The 21426-nt window shown below is 43.1% G+C and overlaps 1 protein-coding gene across 1 annotated transcript; it reads right to left on the reverse strand.

Annotated features, from left to right (window-relative positions):
• Window positions 1-970: 970 nt before the first annotated feature.
• Window positions 971-20113, reverse strand: SLC18A1 (solute carrier family 18 member A1). Its single transcript, XM_048513037.1, has 16 exons — window positions 20033-20113; window positions 18570-18765; window positions 17835-18195; window positions 16551-16609; window positions 15084-15167; window positions 14742-14834; window positions 12781-12870; window positions 11548-11591; window positions 11173-11233; window positions 10829-10924; window positions 6521-6599; window positions 6199-6250; window positions 5608-5671; window positions 4443-4562; window positions 3220-3353; window positions 971-1978 (listed from the first exon to the last, which is right to left on the reverse strand). Exons 2-16 carry the CDS (start codon window positions 18691-18693, stop codon window positions 1865-1867), a joined length of 1575 nt encoding a protein of 524 aa, XP_048368994.1. The 5' UTR covers window positions 18694-18765; window positions 20033-20113; the 3' UTR covers window positions 971-1864.
• Between the last annotated feature and the right edge of the window lie 1313 nt (window positions 20114-21426).

The raw sequence follows: 21426 nt of genomic DNA on the forward strand, positions 1-21426 counted from the left end.
CAAGGGACTCGTATTAGTTTTGCAAAGATAAAGAGGCTCTGTGCGTAACTTTGTTTCTAGCAGGACACACAAACCAGATAGTCTCTGCTGCAGGGACATGACTTGAGCTCTCTGCTAATCTAATAATCCCAACAGATAGACCAATGGGTCTGATTCATTACAAGGCAGATTCTTATGTTTATCATTTAACCCCAGGGAAGGGCTTGTCTTTCCTGTTCCAGTCATTTTCCACTGCATCACTTACCCAGGAGACTAGGAAGCAGCTATAAAGAACATGCTTCAGTATTAGCCCCGTATAGCCTTTTATAAAAAGATCACCCCCAGCTTGCCAAATGCCCTTCTTGCATTTCATAATAAAGATCGCCTCTGTCTCCAGACAAATCTCAGTTTTCCTGCAGCATTCCTAAACTGCTCTCACTGCTTAAAGGGCCACAGGGGGAACTCACAGTTAAAAAATCCTCATTAGCTGGGAGAAGTCAAGCATGTGAAGTTTTCATTTGTCATCTGATAGTAGGTCATCTCTGATGGCCCTTCCCCTTGCTCCTTTGGAAACCTGACAGCATTAGTGTCACCTGGTTCCCTTCCCAGTCCTGCGCCGTGACTGTGCCAAACAGAAATTGTAGTTCTTCCAGTGACACAGACCGAGAGATGCAATCAGTTTTGGGAACACACTGATCTTTTTTTCAGTCTCTCCTGGCTCAGATCTGATATGTGGGGGATGATCTTTGTGAGGCGAGTCTGATGTAGAGGGCAGCCTCAAAGCCCTCTTGGATCCAGCAAATCTAGGTCAAAGGCTCTTCTCCCACAGTGATCTTCTCAATCCCCTACAAAGGTTTCTATCAAAAATGAAAGCCCTAAAAGGCATCAGTGTATATATGATAAAGATACACTTCTTAGAGCAGTGTACTGAATGATGGGCTAGTACACATAGGTATTACTTTGCTAGCTTGATCCAAGTCATATCATCTTGCTCTCTTTATTGGTTTCATGGTGTTGCAACCTACCAGTTACTCTCTGTAGCCTAGCTTGCAGAGGCCTGTGGCAGCAGGGGTCTTTCAGTGGTGAGTGACACCTTACATTTGGAATTCCCCTCCCTGCTAAGCATCACTTGGTACCTACCTTACTCTCCTTTGGGCTCCAGGTCAAAACATTTCATTGCACCCAGTCTTTTAATCGAAGGCTTCCATCTTTTTAAAAATTGGTTTTATGGTACCCTGCCCTGCAGACTTGAAGACTGTTTTATGAATATTGTTTTAATCAGCACAGTGTTTGGCGTTTTGAATGGCTTGTTGGGTTTTATTGTATTGTGACTTGAGTAGGTCTCTGGAGAGGCAGCCTGTACATTTTCTAAATCAAGGAAACCCATAATGGGCAAGGCAAAAAAATAAAGAGAACCTGCTTGTAGCAGTCAACGCACTGGATGCATTGAGACTCTTGACAGCTTATGCTACAATAAATGTTGTTAGTCTTTCAGGGGCTGCTGAACTCCTGTTTTATTTCGCAGCCGCAAGTGTGTTTCAGCCATGAATCCTAAGTATTTTGTACACACTAAACAATACATCTTGATATCACTGAGTTCACCCCTGGCACAGGTGATACCGTGGAAGGAAATTGCTTTGCAGCCTCTGCTGCTGTCTAGATGAAAAGCAGACAGGCAACTAACTGATGTTTGTCTCTGAGTTCCAATAGCAAAAGGTGCAGGTTAGCTACAGGTGGAATCCAAAAGTCCTGGCATTTGACCCAATGCTGAGAGGCCCCCATAGACTCACAGAGGTAAGACAGCAAACCAAGGAGCTCTCCACTTGTTGGAGGAGGTGAGATGGGCTTCATGGCTTTAACGGGGGACTTCTGACAGAGCTTCCTTCTATTCTTCACTCTCCACTTCCTCATCACTCATGTCGGTCAATGGAAAGTCTCGGAGAACTTTCTGGGTGGTGTAGCTTTTGGTTTGCATCAAACATCCCTCGTTAAGAATTGCCTGAAGGGTGAAGGGAACAAGGTACTGTCACATTTAACTGCCTTACACTAAGTCAGATCAGTTTAGATGCTTATAAAGAATGAAAAAATGTTCTAGGTAGACTGATGCACCTATTGGTTCTACCCAGTGACAGCTAGGGCCACAGTCCATGGCTCTAAGCCACAGTGTTGCCTTTGTAAATTTTTTGCAACTTATGGGGAATGACACTATGGCCCCTTCCACACATGCAAAATAATGCACTTTCAATACACTTTGCAGCTGGATTTATTGTACGGAACACCAAAATCCACTTGCAAGCAATTGTGAAAGTGGATTGAAAGTGCATTGTTCTGCATGTGTGGAAGGGGCCTATGAGAGCCATCCTATTCTGCTTGTGCATGTAAGATTTCAGGTACATTTTGCACACCATGGGAGCAACTTCCACATTCTCTAGAAACTCTCCCTAGTTCTGCAGAATCCAAGTTCTAGTTCTTACTGAGAGGATAAATGTGCCTGGACTGAAGTACCAATAGAGTCTGTTTTGATTAAATGTTCCCCTATAAAAAATGACTTCTGGGCGGGATAAAAATCAAAGTAAATTGCTCCTCACCCCATAGAAAAGGCACATAAAAGGTTATATTATCAATAGTTTCTCCTGACATCTTTCCAGAACACCTTATATGCAACCAACTCCTTTGCTTTTCCAAAATTATAGGTACATCTGTGCCTTGCAAATAAATTCCTAAGCTGTTGTAAACAGGTGCTTAGGGTGTTGCAACCCAAGCTAAAGCAACCCCAAAGGAGGCAATCATAATATTTTGATAATTTAGTTGAATAGATTATCTAAAGAAAGGATCCCTTGCTCTGTGTTTCCTCCTCAACTCCAAGCGTTGTCCTAATTATGCAAAAAAGTTACAATCTATCTTCTAGAACACAGGTGTCAAATTTGCGGCCCTCCAGATGTTATGGACTACAGTTCCCATCATCCCCTGCCAGCACGAGCAATTAACCATGCTGGCAGGGGATGATGGGAACTGTAGTCCATAACATCTGGAGGGCCGCGAGTTTGACACCTGTGTTCTAGAAAGACTGACTTGGGTGGTCATCGCTTTGCACAGTCTTCTTGAAGAATGTTTCTTGCAATTCCAGTATTGCATAGAGGAGTCATACATGACATGAGATTAACTCCTAGGTAGGTGTGACCTACAAAATATGAAGACTCCTTGGATTCAGCCAGTTTAAAGTTGCAGAGGAAAACTTACAATCTTCTCCTCTTTGGCTGGAGGGCTCCGTAGGAACCAGCACAAGGGGGCATATAAAAGGTTGATTCCACCAATGAGGACCATTAGCCAGGGAAAGCCAATGGCTCGTACAAGAGCACCCCCGGTAGAAGGACCTGGAAATAATGAATGACATAAGATATTGTTTATTTTTTATCACTTTTATATCCCATCTTTCCTTCATTGGACCAATGGCAACATACCTAAGGTTCCCTAGTGGTCTCCTATCCAGACAAGTTTCTTCTCCAATTCTCCACACCTAAAACATACCTGCCATCACCTTTTATCCTAAGACCTGAGTGAACTTTAATAAGAAATATTGCCGTTAAAAATGATGCTTGCTATTGTGTCAATTTATGTATCAATAGCACTGAAACACCATCCAGGAAGCAACTGAAAGCAAGAAAATGCCCCCCCCCCCAAATCAGTGGGATGAAAAATGATCTCCCTGAACATGCATAAAAATTAAAAGACACCTCTTTATATAAAAATTATTTTACTACATTTGTGCCCCCCTTTCTCCCCAATAGAGACCCAAAGTCACTTTCGTCAGTCTCCTCTCATTTGTTGTATTCTCACAACAACCCTGTGAGAAAGGTCAGGCAGAGAGTGTGTGAGTGGCCCAAAGCCACTCAGCAATCTTCCATGTTATCTTCTCTCCTTTTTTGCACAAATTCAGTGCCATTTAACTTCCCTTTTCTACTCATCTGTGTACCCGTTCACTAACTCCTAGAGTATAGTTCTTGGCAGTTACGCCAATGCAACCTCGTAGAAATCAGGTCTATAGGCTCTATAGTGAATTATACTATAAACACTTACACAAACACACCGCCCCCATTTATGGTGTATACTTGTTGCATCTTCCCACCAAACCCATGCTGTTTCAGTGCACTGCTATTGGCTAGGGGAAGTGCAGTACCCAGATTGTTCTGTTTATTCATTGTCAATGGGTTGGTGCACCCAAGCGGAAACTGTCCTCATTGTCTGGGATAATACATATCTCTGCCTCCCCTGACTGCATTAAGGCTGCTTGTTAAAAGATCAAAAGCTTATTGCCAGTGCTCTGAAGATCAATTGATCAAAAAACCAAAACCCTAAAAGCTATTTAAATTGGGGAGGGGAGATTGAAAAACTGGAAATGAACAACAGGGGAATGAAAGGAATAAACAAAACCAGCATCAAAGTGACTTAATGTTCATTCATACCAATAGCAAAGCCCATACAGAAGGCAACATCAGCAATGGCATAAACACTGCCATAGACAGAGGTGTGCCGAAGATCTACCAGGTATCCCATAATCGGCATCATTGAGGAATCCACCATGCCTATCCGCAGAACAGGGGGAAAAATGCAATGAGAAATTAATACATAAGCTTTTTCCACATATGCCATTTATGACATTTTCAGACTAGAAATAAAACATTTAGTTCACTGAGTTCTTCATTGCTTTCCCTTCCTTTAGGTTTGGAAAAGTTTCCAAAACACTTCTGAAAACACTTTTATGGCATTTATTTTTGCTGAAACGTTTCTGAGCTGGCTTTCCTCACAGAGCAATCATACTGAAACATTTTATTTTTCCCGCCAAAACCATGGCCCATTTCCCACAACTCCTGTGCAATCACCAACCCTCAGTTTCAGCTCTTGCTCTACCACTTTTTTGGTCCCTCGCCTCAGTTTCACCCGTCTCCTCTGAAAATTGTATTATTTCTGGTGCTCCCCCCCCCCCACTTTTGGTATTAACAAATCATTGATGCTATGAAGCATCGCTACAGCGCATGAGTGGAAAAAAACTGGTGGCTAGAAAACAATGCAGGAAACGATGTTTTGAGAAGGGTAGTGCGGACAAACTACATCGTAAACATTGGGATTGAAAATGTCTTCAAAATGTCTTCAAAATGACATAAATGGCATGTGTAGAAAAGGCCAAGCACCCCATGTTGCAAGCCATGTTCCACATAAGATTACTCTTTTGGGGTACATATTTCAGGCTACTGTGAAATAACCATAGCAACTGATCTTAAAATAGACTGTTTTTTTAGTTGAATCTTATGTTTCTTTGAGAACAGACCTTTGAATTTTGCTATAAATCACATAAATACATATACATACTGTGTGAAGCCTTCCTCCCAAAATGTGAAATATCACCTCACAAAGAGCCTTCTCAAGTCTTTGAATTTCTTACCAGTGAGTCAAGAAAATATATCACAGTAGGATGCATTTCCTGAACAGAACACATGGTCCAACCTCTTGCTACCTAAGGCACAGTTACTGCATGTGTGCCCCTGCCCAAGACATATGCATGACTTCATGATTTTAGCGTTGCTTGTGAACACCTCGGTGCAAATACTCCAGAACCCTTCATAATCTTACCAAGGGCAATACCAACCCCACCGTTAGGCCCAATGAGTCCATAGATATTTGGAGCCAAGGGAATCTGCAGGGAAAGAAGAAAGGAAGGAGAAAGGTGGCACAGGGAACTGATTACAATTCACAGCACTATCTCTTGGTTGCTTTACAAACTAATACAGTGGATGGACAAATGCAACATTCAGGTATGTGGGGGGGGGGGGCACCATCTCTTTTCTTTCCTCCTTTTCTGCCTTGCTGGCAGCAGGAACAAACAGGAGAGAAGGTGTCCTTCAGTCCAGCATAACTATTCAAGCACTCAGCATGATTTTTATTAACAAATTTAATAAAGATGTTCAGTCATGTTTCATTCTTTAAGGGGACCCACCTTCTAACCATACTGTTTCAAGGATAGATTTCTATGGAAGAGTGGAGCCTATGCCTGTATTCATCCCATCGAATGGGAAATCTCACCTAAGCTTCCACCACCAAATTCTCTTCCAAGGTTCCTGTCCCAGCACAGGTGGTGGAAGACAGAATGGATTTATTTGTAGTTTCCCAGCTGACTACCCTGTGCGACAATTTCGGAGTATAGATCATACTCATCATACTCACACAAAAGAGGCTGATCCCCACCAGCACCATTCCGATCAGGGAACAAAGCCACCTTTTAAAAATAAAAAAGGTATTAGGAACAAAATGAGGAAACATCAAAGGGGAAGGAAGAAGAAACAGACAGACAGATTCCGCTTGGTGGCAGAAAGCACTGTCAAGTCACAGCCAACTGAAAGTTATTGTAGGGTTTTCCTGGCAAAAGACAAACATACGTGGTTTGCCGCTGCCTGCCTCAGCATAGCAACCCAGACTTCCTTGACAATCTCCCATCCAATACTAACCAGGGTTGACCCTGCTTAGCTTCTAGTAAGATTCTACTTACCGCCCCATTTTGTTGGCCAGAAACCCAAATAGGTTGGTACCAATCAAGTAAGATACACTGGCAGGCAGAAAAGCTACCCCTGCAAAACAGAACCACCAGATTTAAATGAAGGTAATAGAGATAGCAGAGCTCAGGGGAGGGTTATGGCTTTTTAATAGCATCTGCTTTATTTGCAAATGTACTCGCAGAGTACACAAGCAGAGGCACAGCACATCCATTATCCCATATGCAAGACGCTCCTGTCAACTCACAGCACTGTCTCTTTGCTTCTGTTAGAATCTAAAACTGGGGTTTCTTTTCACATCAACACATGCTTGTCACCACCTGGAAGAGGGAGGTCACTGATGGGTATTTGGATAAATCTACTTTCTATCAGGGAAGGCTCATCTAGAAAATATTAGCATTTAATCATTATCATTAAAAAGCATTATTGTCCCTTTTGCCATAGCCTCTGGTTTATTTGCCTTTTTAATGTACTTCATTTGTACATGACCTTTCAACCTAATGGGGACCTACAACAGCTTACATTGCTCTTCTCCAAAATACAGTTTTGAGCCATGTGTGGATGTCTGGATTCTGGACATGAATCCAGAATCCAGTTGTGAGCTGTGTGCATGGTGGTACTCCTTGGAAGCTAATAATTAGAATGAGAATTCAGAATGTGAATGCTCCAGGGACTGACAGGTTTGCCAAATGGCTGGACAAAAACATCCTATCTCTTTAACAGAAGATTAGTGGGATGTTATTTCCAGGTGACAATGTTTATCTCCATGCCGTGAAAAGCTTCAGCTCCATTAAAGGGGCAGGACATTTTTCTCTAAGCCTGTTGGCAACCCATATCTGTATTTTCCTCTGCACAGTGTTGGAAAAGATGGGTTGGCTCCTTTGGGCGCCCAGCCCAAATGAAACTCTGCCCTCTTTTCTCCATGTCCAGCCCTTACTCCATACCAGAGTCACAGTGCTCTACAGTCACAATTCAACTGGAATCAAATATTTGACTCCTATAGATTGACAGTAGCCTATTATTTATTTACTCCCCTGAGGACTATAAATGCCTCCCAGACTGCTCTGTTTGCTCCAATAAAACACCTCTTTCTTATTGAAACGATCATTCACATTTAATTTCCTCCATCTGTCCCTTTAATTTATCTTCCAGGTTCTCAGGAAAATCTATTTCCTGCTCATTTTGCTGAGAAATGCCACTGAAACTAACAGAAGCAGCCATTCAAACTGATGTGTTGTTTCGCTTTTAAACTACTCAGTACAAGGATGGTGACTCCTCTGTATCTAACTTCCCTACCACGCCTCCCACAAATAATAAAGAACTTCATCTAAAGTTACAATTGCTCCTCAGTACAATGGCAAAACAGCAATCGAGTTATTTTAACTTGCATGACATCCATGTTCTAGGCTTGACTCCTATGATGCATGATACATGGGGTGGCCTGCCTTTAAACACTATCTGGGGGCAGTCTGGCTTCCAAGTGTGACAAGCTATTTGGAGCACACGTTTCCACGTTTGATCTGTGTTGGTCCAGATTTATTCTTGAGTGCTTTGGGAAGCTTTGGCAACCTTTCCCAACTTTGCTGTGCTGCCCATTCCAGGAAATCAGAAGCCAGCAGAAAAAAGCTCCCCCCCACCCCTCCTCATGGGATGTCCTTATCTGGCGCAGGGATCCTCCTGGATGAATAGCTAATCACATGATTAGTAGCTGTCAGTGGCGGTGCTCACCCAAGGTAGCTGCTCCATTTGGGTAGTAAGTGCTGCTGAGAGCATCCCCAAAGGTCATTCCTCCACAAATTGGATTTCAGTGGTTTTTGCAACAAAAGTAGGCACTTTTATCTCATTATCTTGACCTGTATCCTAGGCAGCAGTAAATTGGCATGTACTGATCAGTCCTCCTCCTGCCTCTGCAATTTTTTTTAATCAGTAGGTGCCTTTGTGAAAGCCATGCGTTTTTTCCCTTGAAAGACCCAGCTTTTTTTAAAGTGCCCCTTTCTCCCAGCTGCCACAAATGTTACGTGTAAAAACACACATGCACCTGTTTGATGATGCATACGTGCACCAAACAGATATCTCATATTTCCATCCCACTCTCTCTTTACTTAATTTGGTACCCTAAGTAGATTACAATTTTACAGTCAAAGCAGACAACATGTGACCAATAACAAGGGGAAAAACCTAACTGACATAGTCAGTGGCATCAAAATAGGTTTCTTTTAATTAAACAACAAGAAGCAAGAACTAAAATCAGATAGCAAAAAGTGCCACCTTGAGTTATAATTTTCTTAGTCCACTCAAATTAATGGATTTAGGAGGATGTAACTCTGTTTAGGACTGTATTGACAGACTGTAACTACATCCCAAGCATCCTAACACTAAAAATATTTTCCTGGGGGAAAGCCTCATAGGATAGAGTGAGTGAATTCTGAGCAGGATTGTTTCTTTATCTCCGCCTTCTCCAGATTACAGCTTCCTAATGGTGAGAGTCTAGATGTACAGGAGACATTCATCAGGAAAGTGCACACATCATATGATTATCACATTTGCAATCATCTCTTGATGATTTTGTCAGTTTGTGGAGAAAGGGGCTATGCAAGCACTGAGTGGTGGGTTCTTGTGACATCAAGATCTGTTATCTCCAAAATAAATTTCCCCTGATTCTTATAAGAATCTTCCATTTTCCAAATGGATTCAGTCAAGCCACAAACTAAAAGAACTGGTATTGTCGAAGGCTTTCATGGCCGGATTCAACTGGTTCTGGAGGGTTTTCCGGGCTGTGTGGCCATGGTCTGGTGGATTTTGTTCCTAACGTTTCACCTGCATCTGTGGCCTGGCTCCCAGTACTTAAAAAATGGACTGATAACCCCACCCGCAATACAATGCACTCAACCACAACTTTGCAAAGCAAGTTCCACCCAAACACTTAATGATTGGTTTCCCACCCTGGGACATGGACAATGTACCACACTAAACTTTCCCTTCTCACTTAGACACAGTGAGAAACAGACTTCTCTCTGTGATACACCTCTGAAGATGCCAGCCACAGATGCAGGCGAAACGTTAGGAACAAAATCCACCAGACCACGGCCACACAGCCTGGAAAACCCTCCAGAAGCAGTAAAAGAACTGGGTTTTTAAAAAAAAGACTTACATGGATCAAATTAGCAGTGCAGCCTTAAACACAGTTACACATTTCTAGGTCCATAAACTTCAATTAGCTTAAAAGGATGTAACTCTGTTTAGGATTGCACTGTAAATTGGAGCCATTGATTACACCTTAGCCGCAGTGAGAGGAGCAAAACTAATGAAACCTATTGCAGAGTCAGGCACATATTTCGTTTGAAGTCTGAAGACAGTGATAATCTAGAGAAATCTGACAAGAGTCTGTGGTACAGAACAAAACGTACGTGTCCTTTTGTTTTTATGCCCTGGTGACCCTAAGCTGTAGATCCTCGCAAGACTCTTTATGAATAAAATACCAGCAGAACTGTGTGAGTTCTCCTTTAAAAGCAAAATGTCACCAGTGCTGTCTCAAGAAACTCTAGATCCTACATAAAGCATCCAAATGAAATATTTGCACAGGGAATTTTGTGTGCTGGCAAGTCCCAGTGGACTTATGGTGACCCTGTAGGGGTTTCAAGGCAAGAAACATATAGAGGGGATTTGCCATTGTCTATCTCTGCGTCACAACTCTAGTATTCCTTTGAGGTTGCCCATCCAGGGCCAGTCCTGCCTAGCTTCTGAGATCTGATGAGATCAAATTAGCCTGGGGCTATTCATGAAAGGGCATAGGATTGTTTTGCATGCATAAATTGTTCAGCTTCAGACAGAAAAAACAAGCAATTATCCCTCCGAGGACTTTATCATTCAGTTGTGCCCCCTTCCTCTGGTTTGAGGGACAGATCTCATTAGATGTTGCTTGCATCTTTTTAAGGCTACTGTTTTATCTGCACTTAACTACAATCCAGCAGTAATTGATGCAGATCCCAAGTGCTACGAATTGTGCTACCCACCTTTGATCATGACGCAGACATGCCACTCTTGGAGTAGTCGTAGGGTTGCCAATCGGCAAGTGGAATCTGGAGTTCTCTGGAAACTACTATAGATCTCCAGACTATAGAGATCAGTTCCTCTGAAGGTAATGGCCGTGTCCGGGGATGGACTATATGACGTCACATTTCTGCTGCACTCTCCTCTCCAAACTTGACCCTCTTAAGACTCCACCCCCAGATCTCCAAGAATTCCCTAAGCCACAGTTGGCCACCGCAAAGGAATAACCAGGAGGGGAATAAAAAGAAGCCTACCCAGCTGCCACTCCGGGGAACACATGGTTTGCATCATCCAAATAGGCAGAGTGGCTTCCAGGATTGCGACTCCCATGTTGGCAAAGCAGAGAGAACCTGGGGAGAGGAAACATGGTGGATCGGTGTCCTTGTTATCACCTGTCAGTGTGGCTGATGATTTTTGCAGAGGAGCAGAGCAAAGGACGGGTCTCTGATGCTCTGAAGCGCTTTCTTTCAGACAACCCATGATTGGGATTGAAATAATTCATTTTTCACTAAATGTTTCCTAAAGCTTTTAAATCCCCAGTTTCAACTCTGCCTTGGAATGTCCACAATAACCCCATAGGAACAATATGGTGACTTACCTGCAGCAATCAGAATATAGGGGTCCCATAGCAAGGTAAGCAGTGGGGTCCCTTGAGTACTCTACACAAAAGGGAAAGAGGGTTGCTCAAAGGGATCCATGATGCACCCTGTAGACCCAGTACTGTCAACCCCAATCAGTCATGTACAAACTCTCTCCAGCTTGAACTGGGGAGGGTCTCAGCTGGTAGAAAATGTTTAAAATCTGGGACAGGGGTCCCCAACATGGTGCCCATAGATGCCATGACACCAGCCAACCCCATTACTGGCACCCGCCAAGGGTTTCTAGAAAGCAGGTGGGGCCAGGTGCCTGCCCCATCTGATCAAGACAGAAAGTGCGGCCTGTTCATTGCTTTCTCTCTTGTTGCCGTGCCTACCTCTGGTGAAATCTTTGAAGGTTGCAAGATGCACATCTGTAAAGCTAAAAGAGAAATGACATTATTTATCTGTTACAGGTTTCTTCCACCCTTCCTGCAAGAATACATAATATTCACCTCCCTCTATTTAGTCTCACAACAAATCCTGCACAGTAAGGTAGGCTGAGAGAGAGAGGGACTGACCCAAGATCTGCCAGGGAGCTTCATAGTCAAGCAGGGTTTTGCCCTCAGCTTCCTTGTGTCTAACCACTACACCACACTGCTTGTCCTGAGTTAAGCTGCTGGCCAGGTGTGTTGGGTGACAGCAGAGAGCTGCATCTTAGAAGGAAGCAGGAAGCTGACTGCAGGAGTCACAGAAAGCCATGTTGAGAGTCCATTAAACAAGTTCAGCATCAAGAGGTCTAGACTAGGGGTCTGCAACCTGCGGCTCTCCAGATGTTCATAGACTACAAATCCCATCAGCCCCTGCCAGCATGGCCAATTGGCCATGCTGGCAGGGGCTGATGGGAATTGTAGTCCATGAACATCTGGAGAGCCGCAGGTTGCAGACCCCTGGTCTACTCTAGACCAAGGATCAGAATCAACCCAGTCAACAAGTAGGAGGATGCAATACAGCAGTCATGTGCTTCATTATATCCAGACTGGTGCACACTGCAATTCTCCTTAATATAGGGCCCCCCAGGATACTAGCTTTCATCCCACGAGAAGTTGGATTCTCCCTGCTATAGAAGGTACTTTCTTTGAGCCAGCAAGCATGCACTTTTCCTTGTAATCTGCAATAGCTCTCTGTGGCGCTGCCTCTGCTGTCGCATGAGCTCAGGTGAGGTATGTGCCTGAAGCTGTTCAGCTGGGGCAGGGTTGGGTGCATGGCCTGCTTCTGCAGGCACTTCAGCTCTGAGTCCTGGCTAGCCTATTGTTCATCCTGCAGAACCTGCAGGGGCCTTGGCTGCTCCAAGCTCAGCCTTTGTGGGCTCCCAACCTGGTCTGAGCTTACTGGACTCTGCACATCCCCTGAGGCCTCTTCACGGTCCAAAGGATGGCCCATAACACCGGTTCTCAGTGCCAGCTTGCTTTTTGAAATGGTATTTCAGCTTTGCTATTCCTGACCTTTGACAGTCTCCCTATTTCTATCCAACAGTTAAGCTTCCTTTTGTCCTTGTGTCTCCCTTTCCAACCTGTCTAGCCTCGACCAGAGTTGTGAATGTATATGACTAGGATGCCAAGAAAACTCACCTCCATCCAACAAGGCTAAGAATGCCAAGATCAGAAAGGGAGATGACTTCCCAACAAACGCATACATCACACTCCCAAACGGTGCTCCAACTGTAGAAAAGCAACAGGAATAAAAGAAACAAGGTCGTCAGGAGAAAAAATAGTGCTTGGCTCTTCCAAGGCCCTAGCAAGGAAGTTGCTTCATCTGATGCAGAAAATATTATTTACATATATATGACAGGGTGAGCATAGAAAGTTAATACTCTGCAAAGCCAGTTTAGCAGATAGCAAGGGATGGTTTTGCACAATGGAGACTCAGTTTCGCCAAGGTGATAAACATGGGTTTTAGGCAGTAACATTTCAGGTAATCTCACATGATGGGGTGCTCTACCATTAAAAAAAAGTTTCTTACCATGACCTGAGCCCTGAACAATGATGTAGACACATACTTGGAAAGATGGGTATCAAAATTCATTGGGAACCTGGAAATATAAGCTGTGGAAAAGCCAGGTACAGACTCTACAAGTACTATGAGGAGTCTCAGAAATCAGGAACCCTCAGAGGTGGATCACCATCACATTGTTGTTAGATGAGTGCAGTGCTCTTTGTGGGATGTAGTGGGAAAGATATTTAGGGCCTTTTAGGGCTTTGAAGATGAGGAATAGAAGGGCTCAGTTTGAATAAAGTTTGACGGAACAAATAATCTTTTGACTGAGAACTATCCTTGGTGCTGAAAAGCCAATGCCCAGTCGTGTTTGTTTTCTGCTCCTTCCTTGTACATTGGTTCCTGGTCTAAGTCACTGGCATTGCTACCTATTTGTTTAGTGAATAAGCTTTTACTGAATCTGTCATGGGTTTGAATCTCCTTGGACTGGACAATTCCTTCTCCATGTAGACAGAAAGCCATCATCTATGAGGCTGGACTAGAACCATTTCTCCTAATCTGTGCATACCCACATTTTATTTTATTTTTGTAGAGAGAACAGTTCCTTTGTATGAACCTCCAGCTGAAGCATAACAGTTCAGACATGGGTCTACCACCTCAGGAACAGTTTAACCAGATGAACTGTAGGAAAACCATAGTCAGATTTTCTGGTATCTTAAATGTCATGTAAAAGTAGCTGCTGCTGCTGCTGCTGCTGGGGTGGGGGCAGAATTAAGCCACTCACCTTTTCTCCCTACTGGGGCTAATAGAAATCCCCACACTGAATGGCTAAATGGGAAATGGCAAGGGGGAGATTTACTGTGCCCTAGTACTATGTCCTTGATCCAAAGCAATCATGTACTCCTGATAGCTGTTTTTAAAGACATCTGAGGATCTAGTCACAGATTTCTCAAATCTACTTAAGCCCTGAGAAATAGGTCTGTTACCTCTTACTTTAAATGTTACCTTAAATGAGCCTGTTACCTTAAATGAGTCATCTGTTCTCAAGTACTTGTCAAACTTATAGTGTGATATATAAAAACTAACAGAGAACTTGTCATGATGACAGGCTGGAGTTCAGATGTCTTAAGCAGCTGCTGAATTTTGTACTATGAAACTTCATCTGTGATGTCATGGGGGAAGACATTTAAGGGGATGTTTCATCTATTGCCAAGTCATCATCACAGACAAATTACATGTGAGCTAAGTCTCGTGGTGTGGAGTTCTGGGCTACATCCATCCATGATTTTTCTTGTTGGAGAAAACCTGGAACATTACTCGGGCACAGCTGTCACTCAGGAAGTCAAGATGGTTGTAGGATTCCTTGCATCAATGTTTTTTTTAATGTGCGCCCATCTCAAATAGGAGATTAGTATGGTTTTCAACCAATGCTCACCATGTTTAAGAGAAATGAGCACGAAATAAGCATTGGAGAGGATATCCAGGTGCTAAAAGGAATCTTGCAGCTGAGATGGAAGCAACATGAAAAATGAACTATCAACAAATGTGATCTGGTAATATGATAAAAGTTCTACACTGTGGGCCAAGAGTTACTCACCAAGAACACCCAAAGCCAAGCCACCTAAGGCTATTCCCATAGCACTTCCCCTTTCCTCATCATCAGTATAGACACTTGCCAGCATCCCAAGACCTGAAAACAGGGGAAGCAAAGTCAAGACTGCTTTGAACTTCTCTCCAGGTACCACACCTGTTTTAGTAGTGTCTACCACTTATCTGTTTCTCTAAGAAATGGTTAGCCCACTTTTTTAAGTGGCAAGATTAAAACGAAATAAAAATGTTCATACTATAGTCTCAAATAATTAAATGCAATGCCTTTTCTTGGAACCTGCACACTATCCCACCTAGTCTTTTAGCCAGTGACATCTACCACCCTGCTTACCTGCAACAGAAGAACAAGCAGACCCAAGACCTTGCAGTGCTCGGGCCACAAACAGTAAGTCGTAGGTACTGGAGAAAGCAAACACTAAGGGAGGGAGAGAAATACAGCAGAATCAGGACTTGTACAAGCTCAAGTCACTGAGGAAATATGTTAATGGCCTTGAAACACAAGCAGGACATAAAACTAAAGAACATTACAAAATTGGTGATGATGAGTTATTTGTTTGTTGGTTTTATTTGTACCCCACTTTTGTCCTCCTGGGGGACTCGAAGTGGTTTATGTCATTCTCCTGCCCTCCATTTTATCCGCACAACACTGCAAGGTAGATTAAACTGAGAGGGTGTACTGGCCCAAGGTCACCCAACAACCTTTCACGGCACAAGCAGGGAATTTGAACCTGGGTCTGCCGGATGCTATTCTGACTTTTCTGGATGATGTCACTGTTCTGATTAAGGTACAACAAGTGGGGATGAACTGATTTGGTCATTTTAATTTCTTTTTTTAATTTTGCATCCTTCTGTTTTGGTTCACCCCATTTTTCTTCCTGTCATTTCTTCAGATATCTTTACACCATTTGTATTCCATTCATATCGCACTTTGGAGGTCATTTTCACACACAGAGAGCATTTCTTAGATGTAAATAGAGATGTGCATATAACACCTTTATTCATGTATCAAGTATTGCTGTTCAAATCCTCCCTCCCAGCATTTATACTACCAAGAGCTCTTCTCTGTCTGCTGTATACTATATTCATGCGTTGGGCTCATTTAAAAGATAAGATTGTTCTTCTGATAAATAAATATTAGAAAAATACAATTTGTCCTGCACTGTATTATCAGTGTTCAAAAGATATCTCAGCACCTGCCACGTACGAAATGGCAGACTGCACACTAAATGGTGGCTTAGTGTTCATATACATGAGTTTGACTACAATATGCAAAATAGTATCCATTTTCCCTTTGAAAATTCCCGGTTTTTATACAGGGCTCAATTTACCATATGATTTGCTTTTCTTTTGCAAATTTAGTTGCCGGGATTGCTTTATTGAGGAGGAAAGTAGGGTGTGGAGAGAGGGAAACTTAAACTCTTCCCTCTCCTCCCATTTATTTGTCCTTGAAAAATGATACCCTTAAGCTGCTTTTACACCCACTGGGGAAAAAGTTTTCCTCAGCGAAACGAAAAGATTTTTCCTAAAAATAATATGGCAGGGGAGGAAAGGGTTCAAATTTCACTCTGTCCCCAAGCCACCATTTTCCTTGATAAAGCAATTCGGGAGTCTGCCTTTGATAAATAAATAAAATTTAAAATAAACATGTAGCTGAGCAGTTAATTAGTCCATGGGGTGGGGAATGTCTTCCTCCCCCATTTCTGATTCTCCTTTCAGACATTTACATTATGGTTCTCAGGATCACATAGATTAGATAAGTTTTAAAAACCATCAGAAAAACATGAGGCAAAATACTCACAAAGTGTGGAGAGGAACATGATAACAAACCCAAGGAACATGGGAATATGGTATCCTATCCTAGAAAAAGAAAGAAAATCTATGTCTATCCTTTATTTTCAAAACTGCATTTATCCATTGCATTGCCATAAAATGCTCAGTGCAACTTGGAGTCAATAATATGCAAGTGCTTAAAATACATCTAATTCAGTTACAAGATAAAAACAATTAATTCACAGGCCAGAGAGACCTTGTCAAGTCTTCTGTAAAGATTAAGAGAGACTTCAAATCATCCTGGAGCGGTTTTCCAAAACAGCTTTATACACACTGCTTTTTTTTCTGGAGTGGGAGGGGATGTCTGAGATCTCTTTCATACATGTTCACTTATCCTGAATAATTTGCCATCTGCCATTACTGAAGCCAGAAACAGAAGAGGCATCTTTTCACCATGCCTGGATCCTACTCTAGCAACTTTCCCTCCCTTCAGCTACTATTAGTTGGGCCAAAGAGGCAGAAAACAGAATCATGCCTAGATGCAGCCCAAGCTGACAACTTCCTTCTACCCAGTTCTCTGCGGCCCGTCACTACATCACTAAGGCGAGAGGGAGAAGAAGCAGTGACCAGGTATCCCTCCCTCTGAATCTAGTGCAGCTGAGAGCTCCTCTCCTCCCAGGCAGCTATCAGTTCCTCTCAGCAAAGTCAGTCAGTGACAAAGCAGCAGGCAGGCAGACTTCCATCGTGCCTGAATGGCAACCTAATTCAAGCAACACTTTAATAAGTGGGGACCTGCAATACTTGAGAGGGGAATCTCTTCCCCCTCTTAGGTGTCTTGATCTCCTTCACTGCCACTGCATCTGCTGGTGCTCCCAGCTCCACACGCACACACACACACACACGCACACACACACACACACACACACACACCCATATTATCACCAATACTATCAGGCCTGCTGTAGCCACGAGCCATTCCCCCTCCAGCACCCATGTTGCAGTGCATATGCAAACAATGCATTTGTTTTTAGGGGACATTTAACGCTCCCCCCCATGTGAGTTTTTAATGGGATCCCTTAAGTTTGCAAACTTATCTGGTTTATGTCAGTGTGGCCCTGAGCCACAGATTTAAGTATTCACAGATTAAGACACACGTAATGATTAGAATATAAAGTATTTATATTTGCTTTTAATCGCTGCCAATTGCTTTGGAACTAATTTTCTGAAAAGTGAGGTTAAAAACAAAACATGTCAATAAATATCATACCACACACACCCACATACAAACTGGTTTGTTTAAAAGCTGGCCTACCGATTGGTTAGGGGTCCTACAAAGGGGTTGGCTACGAGCTGCATCAAAGCCTTAGAAGCAAACAGCAATCCAACACGCATGTTCTCTTTAGTCATAAAGTCAGCTCCCTCTGTACAGTTGTCACCAGGCATCAAAGCAGTCTCAGGGAGATGAGATACATTTTCCCCTTGGGTCTTGCTTGTGCTGTTTGCATCCATATTGGCAGTATGGTCCGAGATGACCACTGGAGTATTGTCATAGTAAGAGAAGACCGCATTGTAGGAAGCAGCTGTAGAGACCACTGTGGGAACCATGCTTTTCAGAGCAGCAGAATGACTAGCACTTTTGTAGGTGGTAAACAGGAAGGAAGGGATGATTGGCACTAAAAGAAAAGCAGTAAAAGGTTTAGACTGCAGTAGGTGTCACACACAGCCTAGCATCATTGAACAACATTCCTTCCAGATGGCCATCATGCAAGGTTCTCCAGAGTTTCCCTGTGGGCTTGACAACCATTTCCAAGAAACAGATTTGCTGCCAGTCCACATGTCTCTGCCACATCTGCCAATGACTCCATTCCTTTCCCCATCCCCTGTATGTCCTTGCCCATCCATGCCGTAGGCCAGTTAAGAGAGGTTCAGAAAAAAAGTGGGCTGCTGTTGATGGTATCTCCAGCCCTAGACCCAGCATTCTATACACCATGCCACTGGCTCTCACACTACCCTGAGAAAAAGACAGTCAACCTAGCACACTACTTACCCACGACTGTCAACAGCATGTTGTCTACCAGCAGAGCAACAAAGACAACCAACAGCACCAGTTTCCGAGATTCCCTCCCCTGCTGTAGCCAGGTCCAGGGAGCACACGCCATGAGTCTGGACATCCCTGGAAGAACAAGGTAGTCAACTTCTGGGTTCTCTTCCCCTTCTTCTTGAGGAGTCTATGAGCCTAGAACCTGCAAGAGAAAGAACTTGGTCAAACCTTTATCCAGCTTCCAAAATAAACACATCCTAAATGAATGTGCGTTTAGTGTTAAATCCCAGAACAAAAGCAGTACCTTTTACTGAGAGCAGTCTAAATAGCTCCTGCCTTTGCATCCTGGCACCAGCTCTGTCCAGCACCATCTAATCTATTCAGATTTGCCTGGCAGTCTAAGCAGGATGCTCGCAAAAAAATCTTACACTTGTGGCCTCCCACTTTTCCTGCCTTTTTAATATCCAAAGAGTTCTGTGGAACCTGAACATTTGCACACTATTTTGTGCTACATTGGCTGGACTTTAAAAAATAAAAAGGTTTTACACAGCTGCATGCAATTTCACTGTCAGTCTTGCCACTCCATGCCTCCCACTGCCAGCTAAAAGGAAATCCAATAGCAAAGCTTCAACATAACCTACAGTTCAGAAATTTTTCTAATTGCTTTCCAAATGTCAGAAATAATTCCATTCAGAATTGGAGCATTTATGCTATTGATAAATGGGCACTGTTTGGGCTGGCTCTTGATTTGGACATTTTTAACTAAGCATCCCTATTAGTTCACTGGGATAACTGGGGGTAGAGGAAGTATAACCCCCCCCCCCTTGTACCAGTGTAGCAATTGAGAAATCCAGATCTGTGAAGAAACATGGCAATGATGCTGTTTAGCATCCCCTTTCACTTTGAACATTTCTAAGAGTGAAAATTCAGTATGCATCTACTCTCTGTAGTGTTCTTTCTTTAAAAAAACTAGCCTACCTCTTTCAATTTCTGTTCTTACTGTTTATCATCATTCACAGCACCTTCATTTTTTGACTTTGCCAACAAATGTAGCACAACATCATGTCAATTACATCATACTGTTTACCTCTTATTTGGGAGCCTCCCCAATATTTTGCTCCAGTGTCATTACAGCCTTATAACAAGACCCCTCCCATTTAGACAATCAGTGTATCTAAACTGTCTGAATATTGCCAGTTAATTATATAAGTGACAGATCTTGCTTTCCTCTACTTGCACATAAGTTTCAGACTGCAGCCCAAACTATCTTTTCTTTCCCATTTAATTAAACAGGGTTTACTTACTAGCAAATAAGATTGTAGTTCATGCCTTATATTCTATCATATGCTTCCTTCCTTTCATCCGGCTATCTTCCCAGTTTCAAAAGGCAGGTAAGATTCAACCTGAGGCTCCCATTCTCTTTCTCAGTCTCCAACTTGTTGCCTCACTATTAGAAATGGGATCCTTACCATTATTGAGTGCCTTACAGTCTGCTTGTCTCCTTGGCACTGATGGTGGCATAGAAAGCGAATGCCCCTCCTGGTAAATTTATTACAGCCTTTTATCTGGAGAGGATATGAGGAATCCTCATCCAGGAAGATGTAATTGGAAGCTCAAACATGTTCTATTCAGCCCTGTAGCTCTGTTTGCGTCAGAGGCTGGGAAGGGCGAATGTGGACTGGGAAGGGGGGAAGTTGCAGAGATTATCTTCAGCATGAAGCACCTGCAATCCATGGGGTTTTTTTATCAGGGTTTATCTCTTAGATGCATGTGTTGTCACAGTGTTCAGACAGCAAACAGCAGAAGCCTCTAAAGCTGCCAGCTCTGCCTTGGGAAATTCCTGGAGATTGAAGGATGAGGCTGAGGAAGGTGGAGATTGGGGAGGGAAGAGAGCTAGGGTTGCCACCCACCAACCATTTTTCTCTGGGAAAAATGATCTCTGTAGTCTGGAGATCAATTGTAATTTCAGGAGATCTCCAGGCCCCACCTGGAAGTTGGCAAGCCTTGAAAGTAGTAGTAGTAGTAGTAGTAGTAGTAGTAGTAGTAGTAGTAGTAGTAGTAGTAGTAGTAGTAGTAGTAGTAGTAGTAGTACAAAGAGGAGCAGCAATAAAACCAGTAATGACAGAAACAGACGTCATTTTAAATTAACTCTATTGTTCTGGTGGTTTTTCCAGACATTGTGGCCGTGGTGGTCTGGTGGATCTTGTTCCTAACGTTTCACCTGCATCTGTGGCTGGCATCTTCAGGGGTGTATCACAGAGGGAAGTCTGTTACACACTGTGTTACACACAGACTTCCCTCTGTGATACACCTCTGAAGATGCCAGCCACAGATGCAGGCGAAACGTTAGGAACAAGATCCACCAGACCACGGCCACAGAGCCCGGAAAACCCACCAGAACCAGTTGAATCTGGCCGTGAAAGCCTTCGACAATAACTCTGTTGTGGTGTTGTATTTTCCCTGCAACTTATTGTTGCCAATGTGAGCTGCCATAAGTCTTATGAGAAAGAGAGATATAACAGGAAGGGAGGAAGGGAGGAGCTTCTGGTAAAGGTGGAAAGAGAAAAGCCAATGCAAAATAGAAGCTTGATATAGTAACAAACTGGGGGGAGTCCACAAAGAAAAAAAAAGCATTGAGTTCAATTTCAAATAAATTGGAAACTTTCACTGATTCCCCCATTCCGCTGCAGAGCACTTTCATGCCATTCATCAGAGTTCCCACGAGCAGCATTTCATTGAGATCACCGGGATGCAGAAGGAGGAGGAAAGTTGCACACAACTTATGGAAAATTTACAGTGCAATCCTAAACAGGGCTACATCCTTCCAAGTCCAGTTAAGTCAGTGAGTTTAAGGAGGCTATAA

This window comes from Sphaerodactylus townsendi, linkage group LG12 (genome assembly GCF_021028975.2).
Source record: "Sphaerodactylus townsendi isolate TG3544 linkage group LG12, MPM_Stown_v2.3, whole genome shotgun sequence".
NCBI lineage: Eukaryota > Metazoa > Chordata > Lepidosauria > Squamata > Sphaerodactylidae > Sphaerodactylus > Sphaerodactylus townsendi.